Consider the following 10636-nt stretch of genomic DNA (forward strand, 5'->3'; position numbering starts at 1 on the left):
GGGGCACATACAAAGGAACTGTCCCTCTTCCCGAAAACGCAAACAGCATGCACCTAATAACACTCCAGCTCCTGACTCAGGTACGGTGGTCACATGCAATAAAGGCTCTGATGATGACATGAGTATCCGGATACTGATACAGGGACATGAACTGTGTGCTCTGCTCGACTCTGGCGCTCGGAGGAATGTACTCCCCCTCCGCCACTTCAACGCCATTCCTGTTGAATCGAGGCCTCAAATCCAGCCATCCATCGTACAAGTATTACAAGGCATCGGTCCCGAGGGCATCGCTGTCCGAGGGGAAGTCAACCTGCCAGTTCAAGCCGGAAGCAAGGTAACCAATGTGAACTTTATTATAGCAGACACAGCTGAAAATACAGAGGTTATCCTGGGGCACCCTTTTCTGCTGCAGTCACATGCTCACTTGGACTATGGTCGCAGGGAAATCACCCTCTTCGGTGAGAGAGTGCCTCGCTCAAAACCCAGCAGACAGCCTGAAGTGCACCTCGTCAGGGTATCCCGCACAACAGTATTGGAGTCGGGGTGTGAGTATGTGGTGCCTGGTACTGCCCGCCTCCGCTCTGCTGTTAACAAAGATATGATGCTGACCCCCACTAAAGGCTTTGTTGAGAGACAGCACGTCCTGGCAGCCCACATTGTTGTACAGACCCGGCATTCCTCCAACATTCCCATGCGGATTTACAATCCTGGTCCTGCATCTGTTACTCTGAAGAGAGGGGTGGTGGTCGGAGTTCTTCAGCCAGCGGAGGTGTTGGGAGAAGTGGATCTCCATCCGACCAAGTCCCCAGTAACATCAGACCCCAATGACTTTCCTGTTATATCTGTGCCCAGTCATCTACAGGACATGTATGCAGAGAGCTGTGCTCACCTGTCTGAGGAGGACAGAGCCGGGCTAGCTCACGTGCTACGGAGGTTCGGTGATGTCTTCTCCACCGGGCCCACTGACCTTGGCCGCACCAGCTTAGTGCAGCACGACATACAGACTACTCCTGGGCAGCCTGTGAAGCAGCCGCCACGCAGAATGGCCAGAGACAAACAGATTGCTGCAGATCTGCAGGTACAGCAGAGCCTGGAGTCTGGTGTAGCTCGTCCCAGCAACAGCAGCTGGGCTGCACCTATTGTCATGGTGAGGAAGAAAGACCAAAGCCCGCGATTATGTGTGGATTACAGACCCCTTAACGAAAGGACTATTAAAGATGCCTATCCCCTGCCACGTATTCAGGACACTCTGGACACACTCTCCAATGCCAGGTACTTCAGTACACTAGACTTGACTTCAGGCTACTGGCAGGTGGAATTGACACCAAGGGCCCGCAAAGCCGCAGCTTTCTGCACTCGCAAGGGGCTATTTGAATGGAACGTCATGCCCTTTGGACTGTGCAATGCACCGGCCACGTTTCAGAGGCTAATGGACAGAGTATTAGTGGGATTGCAGTGGGAGACCTGCTTGGTGTATCTCGATGACATCATCGTCCTGGGGCGGGACGGTTCCGAAATGCTAAGCCGGCTCAGTGAAGTGTTCGCCAGGCTACGAGGAGCTAACCTGAAGCTGAAACCGTCAAAGTGCTGCCTTTTCCGGGAGAAGGTGGGTTACCTTGGCCACATTGTCTCAGCCCAGGGTGTGTCTACTGATCCAGAGAAGGTGAAGAAAGTGGCAGAGTGGCCTACGCCTCGTAACATCTCTGAGGTACGTCAGTTTGTGGGCCTGGCATCATATTACAGACGCTTTGTGGAAAACTTTGCTACGATAGCTAAACCTCTTCACGAGCTGACCAAAAAGTATGCACGATTTAATTGGACAGAGGAATGCCAGGAGGCATTCACAGAGCTGAAAGGACGACTGTCAACAGCTCCTGTCCTAGGCTACCCCCTTGACAGCGGCGAGATGCTTCTCGACACCGATGCTAGTGACTGGGGAATCGGAGCAGTCCTCTCCCAAATCCAGGGGGGTGAGGAGAGGGTGCTAGCCTATGGAAGCAGGAGGTTGTCAGCCACAGAACAAAACTATTGCACCACCAGACGTGAACTTCTGGCAGGCGTGGAGTTTGCCTGTCACTTCAGACAATACCTGCTTGGCAGACCATTCACTCTCCGGACTGATCACAGCAGCCTGCGCTGGTTAACCAGGTTAAAAGAACCAGAGGGACAGCTGGCCCGCTGGCTAGAGAAGCTGGCAGAGTATGATTTTCAGGTGGTTCATCGACCGGGGAGACACCACCAAAATGCAGACGCACTTTCCAGGAGGCCCTGCAGGGAGTCGTGCCCCTGCACAGTGCCAGAGCATGACAGCGAGCGACACCAGCATAAGGGGGTCCAGTGTGACCTGACAGACAGTACAGCTGAAGTTGCCATATATACTCCCACAGAGCAACCTCTAGTGGGGGTAGCTGAGCCAGAGTTTCCTCCAGTGGGGGTAGAGGATGCCTGCAGTGACAACAATAACAACTATGACCTGCTAAATCCAAGCATCAACTGGGTGAGTGATATTCCCAACACCAGTTTATTCTCTGGGTGGACTCAAGAACAGCTGAGAATGGCTCAGGAATCTGACCCTGACATTGCACCAGTAAAAAAGTGGATGGATGAAGGGAGAGGCCGGCTGCCATATGCAGACATAGCCCACTTGAGCCCCGCTACCAAATCATACTGGGCACAGTGGAATAGACTTAACCAGAAAGATGGAGTGCTAATGAGGAAATATTATAGCACTGAAGGAACAACGTTTTACCCCCAGATTGTGCTGCCTCATATGTACCGCAGTTCAATGATGGAGCAGATGCATGATGGTCCTGTGGGAGGCCATTTTGGAGTAGAAAGAACTCTCACACGCCTGCAAACCAGATATTTCTGGTATAACATGAAGGACGATGTCACACTCTGGTGCCGCACCTGCCCCAGCTGTGCTGCTAAAGCTCGCCCGAAGAAAACTCCTCGAGCGGCTATGGGCACGGTGCGAGTCGGTGCCCCCATGGAGAGGATTGCAGTTGATGTGATGGGCCCTTTAAATGAAACAGAGAGACACAATAGCTACATACTAGTAGTGCAAGACTACTTCAGTAAGTGGGTAGAAGCCTATCCAATCCCAGACCAGCAAGCATCCACGGTGGCAGAAAAGATCGCCTCTGAGTGGGTGTGTAGGTACGGAGCTCCCCAGTGCTTGCACAGTGACCAGGGCACAAATTTCGAGTCAGCTGTTTTCCAGGGGATGTGCGAGCTGCTGGGGATTGACAAGACTCGAACTACCCCATTTCACCCACAGTCTGATGGACAGGTAGAGCGCTTTAATGCCACTCTGCAGAAAATCCTGGCTACTACTGCAGACAGATGTCACTGGGACTGGGATCTCATGATGCCTTATGCACTCATGGCTTATAGAGCAACTCGACACAGCTCCACCGGATTGACACCAAATATGATGCTTTTTGGAAAAGAAGTCACTGAGCCAGTCGACCTGGTCGCTGGTTTGCCACCTGACAATGACAATATCGACACTAACACCCCCCCTCAATATGTCATGAAACTGAGAGAACGTCTGGAGCTGTCTCACCAGCTAGCACGAGAAGCTCTTGGGAAATCTGTTGAGCGAGCTAAAAAACAGTATGACAAAAACATTTGTCAAACCCAACACAAAGTGGGAGATGCAGTCTGGCACCTGATTAAAGGCACCAAAAGGGTTAAAAACAAGGTACGAAAGTTTCTGCCATCCTACGAGGGCCCTTACTTCATTGTAGGCATGTTGGATGACCTGATCTATAGACTCAAAAAGAGCCCCAGAGCCAAAGTCAAAGTTGTCCACCATGACAAGCTCAAGCCTTATTATTCCAGGACCCCATTAGACAACAGCTGGGTGTTCAAAGACACAGAAGCCTGGGCGCCTGTCGAGGTGCCGCCCCCTCAGCCAGACCTCAACTCATCTGACACAGTCATCGGGCCTCTCCACCTGTGGGACCCCCCATCAGACGCAGAGGATCCAGCTGTGGAGGCCCTCGAGGACCCAGGTTCTTCACTGCCAGTCACGCCGAGCAGCAGCTGGCTTCATGACAGACTTCCTCGGACTCAGCGCCCTTCCAGGGCCCCGGCCAGTGATCCCCTACGGATTTCCACCCATCTACAGAGACCCCAGCGAGTCCGCAGAGTTCCTGACATGTTAGGTGACTGGGTCAGTCACTAGGGTTTGTTATAGTTTAACCTGAGTCAGGGTGTCAGCAGGTTTGTTCCTAACTCAGTAAAGGAAAAAAAAGTTCCAGAGTAATTCTATGCTCTTAAGCTAAAGTTATTTAATTATATTGTTATACATCCACAGTTTGTGGCTCTATTTCATTTAGTTGCCTGTGGTAATGAGTAATGTGGATACTGTTTTACTGCTTTGACACTTGATGCAGGATGTAACTGGTTAGAGAAACCAAACAGATGGTACAATTGTAATGCCTAAGAGCCACATCATATATAGAGTGAAGTCACACAGTGTTGAATTTAACTGGGTTGATTAACTACATCACAGTATGTTATGTACATGTCAGTATGTGTGTTTATACACCTTTGAAACGTTAAAAAAAAAAGGATCTATGCAGTATGCTTCGTGGACATTTTTATGGACATTGCCTCATGATTCAAGCTGTTTCCACAGCAAGGAAGACACCTTCAAGGACTGTGGGGAATGTGTTGCCATTAATGTTTCATGCTTTCCTTTTATAATGTTTACATGCTGGAGTGATGTTAAGGGTTGTTTTATCATCATCCAGAGTGGGGGTAGTGTTACAGGCTTGGCCTGTCACTTTAAGAGTAGCAGCCGCAAGGGGTTGTGGGTTTTTGGAAGTCCGGTGTGTGTAAAATGTGATGGCCAAGGCGAAGTGCGGAGGTATGAAGAGAGAGACGAAAGTATAGAGGAGTATAGTGTCTAGTTTGTATGTATTCAATTCAGTGTCCATGTAATTGAAGAACGTAAATAAACGGAGGTTCTTCCCACGGCACCCGAACGCATCGTCTTCATCCTTTTTCCCCTCGAAATATCTGGACAGCTAGTTACCGGCTGACAACGAGCCAAGTCAGAAACCACCGGTGTGTATCCGAAACTACGGTTTCGGTGCCGAGATACCGTCAGTATAAAAGGTAACACATGCTTTTATTTTGAAGGAGAGTTAGCGCAGTTGACAGGAAGTTGTTGTTGCTTTGGAAACAACGTGACAGAGATTAATGACTATGTTTACACTTCATTCATTTATTGTTGGGCCCTTTCTGTCCACTGTGGTTGCTTCTGGAAGCCTAAACCTTTTCTGATCTGTCTTGATCCCCTTTGAAATGTAGAGACTGTGGGACACTTTTTGCAGTTTAGGCCTTGTTAAGTGTATACAATTCAGAATGTAATAAGCAATAGGCCTTTCCATGTGGATATTTTAACTAGCCTACCTATTTATTTAATTTACAGAAAATGGGCTTTCTTGTGAAATGTATCATTATTGTGATATGAAATGACCTATATTATGAAAGGAGCTTTTAGTCATAGAACACGTTCCTATTACTGCTTACCTCTCTAGCCAACAGCTGTTGCTCTTCATGTCCAAGTCCCCTCCGTTTCTTTGTGGGCAGCTGCTGAGATCCACTGCTTTCACCAGAAGGAATGGAGTCCCTGATCCAAACCACAAGTAACCATGTACAATTACTCATTGTGGCAAGAATTGACAAATTAACTTGACTATTTGAAATAGTAGTCAGAGATACACCTTATAAACGTTATATAATATATACATTTCCAGTAAGCCCGTTTAAGATATTTAAACAAGTATGTGTGAGTTGGTCTATTGTGTTCAGCTAAATCACATTTAGGTTTCACAGATTTCCTATAATAAGCACATCTCAGCCATTGTAAATAATGATTTACCTGATTGTTTGTATGCTGCTGGTGAACCTCTTGATGAGTCCTGTGATGTAGACAGAGTCGATGTTCCTCTTCTGCAGTTGGCTAAACAGCATGTCTACATGTGGCATGATCTTGTGGAACAATGTCAGGAAAAAGCAAAAAACTTCATCTTCCATCATTCGCACAAAGCCCCCGGCTTCTCTCACTGTTATGGGATCAAAGTCACCTGAGTCTCTGATTGTCTGGAAACACCTCAGGATGTTCTCCTTGTGCTCATATACAGTGTTAACAGCACGACTGTGAAAGTTCCATCTTGTTGTGGAAGTGCCAGGAAGTCTGTGTGCCACCACTTGATCCAGGATCGCAGTTCGCTTGAATGACCTGGAGAAAAATGCAGCAAATCCACCAAGGTCTGAAAAAAATGTTCTTATCTTGGGGATGTGGGATGTTGCCTGCTGCATAATTAGGTTCAGCTGATGCGCATAGCAGTGAATGTAGTGCGCACTACTGTACACATCCTTCACTTTCCGCTGAACTCCACCTTTAGCTCCCCTCATCACCGCTGCACCGTCATAGGCTTGGGCGATTAGTTTGCCCTGTTGTCCATCGGGGAGGATAGTGCCCAGCCTCTCCATCAGCGCGGTGGCAACTGTGTCAGCATTCGCATTCTGAAGAGGAATGAACTCAAAAAAACGCTCCTGGACGTTGTTATGCGGGTCGATGTAGCGTAGCACAAGCACTAACTGGCAGTGGGTGGAAATGTCAGTTGTCTCATCCGCCTGAATAGCTAAATAACTGGCATTTTTTACTTCCTCCAGAATGTAGTCTTTACAAACTGATAACATGCAGTCCAAAAGTTCATTTTGCACCGTCTTTGAGGTGCCTTTGAAAACCGTAGCCGTGTTAAGGTGATCCTCCAACACGCTATCTAACGAGGCCAGTAGATTAACTAAACCCAGAAAAACGCCGGGGTTGTCGGATGTGTCAGTCTCGTCGTGGCCACGCAAAGCCAGGTCAAAGCCCCCACAAAATTTCACACAATCAATTATTTTAGACAAGACGTGCCTATTCGTGTCCACTTCTTCATTGTGCTTTTTCACCGACATCTTGTACCCTTGATCTAGCTGTGCGGCTATGTTAGCTTTGCCTAGCATGGCTAGCTTAAAGGTGTTTGTCATGTGTGCCTTCGTGCACTCGTGCTTTTTAATTCTTTCGGACAAATGCTTCATATCATGTACTCCCATCACAGTCCACGGGCACATCGTATCTGTCCCCGGCTGTTTGAAGAGCAAGCATGGGAAACAAAAGACAGCATTTACCTGTTTGCATCCAGCTAGCCAAGCCTTTTTTGTGTACCAGCTACTTGCGAAGCCTCGTGTATAAGTTTTGTCTTTTTCACGAGATTGCTGCGATATATTCAAATCGGGTTGGTCCGGTCCAAGGTCTTTAAGCAACAATTTATCTGCCAAACTTCTCCTTTCGAAAGGATTGGAGATTAGCTCTTGAACAGAATTAGGCGGGGACCGAGGTCCGGAGACTCCACCTGCACAAGAAGCCATCCTCATCAACTACTGCGTCAACCGGATACGAGTCACTGTCCAAACTACTCACAGACTGCACGGGGCGCTGACATTGGCGCCCCGTGACCGTCATATTTGACGACGCTGATTGGCTGAAATTATGTTTTCGCGGCATAGTTTACACGTTACAGATAGCAACAGTCAGCTGCTAGTGGCTGCTGCTGCACTGGTTGAGGGCTCCTCTCTTAGCGCCCCAGACGAGAGAAGGTACACGGGCAAGGCCAGGCAGGAAACATGTGACTTATCAGTAACTTTAGACATCGTAACACAATTTTAAACGAGATTTTATTGTAGATTATACATTTTACTGATACCAATTATATAATATTTACCTTGTTCATTAAAAATAAAAATAAAAATATATATTTTTTAAAATATATTTTTTATTTTTATTTTTATTTTTATTTTTATTTTTTAATATGGGAAGAGGTGGGGCGGCGCCCCTAGCGCCCCTATGGACCGGCCGCCACTGCAGCCCATGTAGTATAATATTTTACAAATGATGAATTACAGCAAACATGTGCAATATATCCATTATTACAGCTCCGTGGGCTGGCAGTAAGGCGATATGGGTCCGTTCTTATTGTACATCCATGGGTAAAGATAAACGCATGTACTAGTGCTGAACACGTAACATGAATGTGCCGAGCGGCGCAGTCCCGTGGGTTAGATGCACGTTCATAATGCAGAGGGAAATAACTCACAGAATAACGTTATTAGCACATTTTTACAACTTGAGGAACGAATGTTTTTAATAAGGGCTATACAAGTGTTCATACTGGGTAGTTTATTTAGTTTAAAAAAAATTATCCAACGATTTACAGACCACTCTTTCCCCATGTAAGTCAATGGGAAAAAGTGTTTCCGGTGTAGGTACCATATGTGTTCGGCCTACCAGATGTGTTCGGGGTCCGTTACGCTTACCAATGACGTCACGCATTGGCTGTACGGTAACCCAAGAGGACATTTTACACGGTCAAATTCCGAATGTATTGAAACTCCAGACTCAACGTAAGAGCTTGAGCCTCTTCGGGGGGTGCTAACATTTAAACATACACTTCATTCTTTACTTTGTCCGTTATTATATGTAGAAGATATTACTTTTTTCTCCGTCATGTTGTTTCCATAGCAACAACTTCAAAATAAAAGCATCTAAATAGATTTGTGTTCTACACACCAAAATACGTTATTTGAACACCCCTCTCGATCGATTTACAAGAAAAATTAGTATGGCCCGCCCTAATACACCAACGCAGTTTTTAAAGATATACATTTTTCAACACAGAATCATTTGCCAAATTACACCATATCCAATCATTTTACGAGTCAGAAAATGCTATCTGTTCATTGCAGTTATTGTTTATTGAATTAGATTACCATGAGCTCAACATAATTATGTAGAGTACAAGTCCACAGCCAAGAAAATGTTATTTGCATATCATTTTATTTATGAATATGGAATTATGGAATTCTAACACTGGAATTTGTTATTATTTACTATAACTTTATTATATTATTCGGGTACAGCCCTACTGTACCAAAATATCCGAATATTCGTTCGTTGGAGTACTATTCGGGTTTCAATTTCGTTATTCAGATATTCGTTTTTGTTTTTTTTCCCCGTTTTTTTTTTCAAATTGAATTTATTGAAATCTCCAATATCAACGTAAGAGCTTGTGCCTCTTCGGGGGGTGCTAACACTTAACCATAAACGTTATCGTTTACTTTCTCCGTCTTTATATGTAGATATTACTTTTCTCCGTTAAATGTATATATTGTAGTGACTTAATTTTAAACAGTAATATTGTTCTGTTGATGCTCAGATAGATGTCCTGTTATTCTGATAGGTTCCATTCACAAGAAAGCTCTTTGTTTGTTACACATCTTATAGGGGACACTAATGACATTATGACTGATAGATGTGAAAAGGTGATTCTGTTATTTATTATGTCTTGATTTTTTCATTGTGCATTATTTCATAGGTATGTGATACCATACTGAGTCACGCAAAGGAGAGATTTTCCTTCACCAAACACCTAATCAGCTCCACCCTCCTGCAAGGAGACCTGTTCCAGCAGCACAGCCGAACATTCCCTGAAGCAGCGCTGGAAACAACTGTGGAGGCCTACCCTCTACTGGACAAGGCAAAGCTCAAGACGGAACTGTCCCTCGTCTATGACAATGACCAGTTCAGGGCTTGCAGTGGTGCTGTTACTCTGCTCCAGTTCTTCCTTGACAATAATCTGCAGGAGACATTCACAGAGACTGTCATTCTTCTGAAGGTTCTTGTAACCACACCCATGGCTACGGCTGAGGCAGAGAGGTGCTTTTCCACTCTGAAAAGGATAAAGACTTTCTTGAGGAACAGCATGACACAGGATCGCCTGAATGCTCTGGCTATGCTGTCAATTGAGAAAAAACTCATTAGGAGCATTCCTGACTTCAACACCAGAGTCATTGAGAGGTTTGCCACTCAGAAGGAGAGAAGGGCAAAATTCCTCTAGAAATAGACACACACACACACACACACACACACACACACACACACAAGCTCTCGCAGCAAACACAGATGGCCGACCCTTAAAAAAATGCGTTTCATTAGAGAGACAATTAAACGGCCGCAGAATGTTGTGAAGTTACTTTTGGATACCTAAGATGTTTTGTTCAACCACAAAGTCCAGGAACATGAGTACTGTTTGGAAACCTGTTGCGTTCGACTCATTTTCCCCAGAGGAACAGTTGTTTCTTGTTTCCTTTTGTTTTTGTCTTTTTTCTGCCTGTTGCACAGTTTATTATTCAAAGCAGTAAAAAAGGTGCTATCGGCCAATAAACTGGATATCACTTTATATGTAGAGAGGAGGTTTCCCATGGTTGTTAGAAGTTTATTAATAAGTGGGCATTTATCACAGAAGTGATTGTTCTGTCTCCACGTTTGTTGCATTGTCTGTGATGTATTTTCCAACGGTTATAGCTCCTGTCCTGTCCCAGCAACACTACACGGTTTGCAGCTCCACCACATTTTTGGTTTATCTTCGGTGTCGCTTAAAATCTGCTTCCCATCGGACTAAAACCTCCACGTAATCTGAAGACAGATACTTGAAGTTATTTAAACCTTTTGCAAACTTTATGTTCTTTCTTGCTCTAGCCTTGCCAGTTACATTGTACATAACACATATAT

At 45.6% G+C, this 10636-nt stretch overlaps 1 protein-coding gene across 1 annotated transcript; it reads right to left on the reverse strand.

The window, feature by feature from the left end:
* Positions 1-5508: 5508 nt before the first annotated feature.
* LOC117486727 (zinc finger MYM-type protein 1-like) lies at positions 5509-7189 on the reverse strand. Its single transcript, XM_034135251.1, has 2 exons — positions 5900-7189; positions 5509-5647 (listed from the first exon to the last, which is right to left on the reverse strand). The coding sequence occupies exons 1-2, from the start codon at positions 7138-7140 to the stop codon at positions 5515-5517; spliced, it is 1374 nt and encodes a 457-aa protein (XP_033991142.1). The 5' UTR covers positions 7141-7189; the 3' UTR covers positions 5509-5514.
* Positions 7190-10636: the final 3447 nt, after the last annotated feature.

This window comes from Trematomus bernacchii, unplaced genomic scaffold, assembly GCF_902827165.1.
Source record: "Trematomus bernacchii unplaced genomic scaffold, fTreBer1.1, whole genome shotgun sequence".
Classification (NCBI taxonomy): Eukaryota; Metazoa; Chordata; class Actinopteri; order Perciformes; family Nototheniidae; genus Trematomus; species Trematomus bernacchii.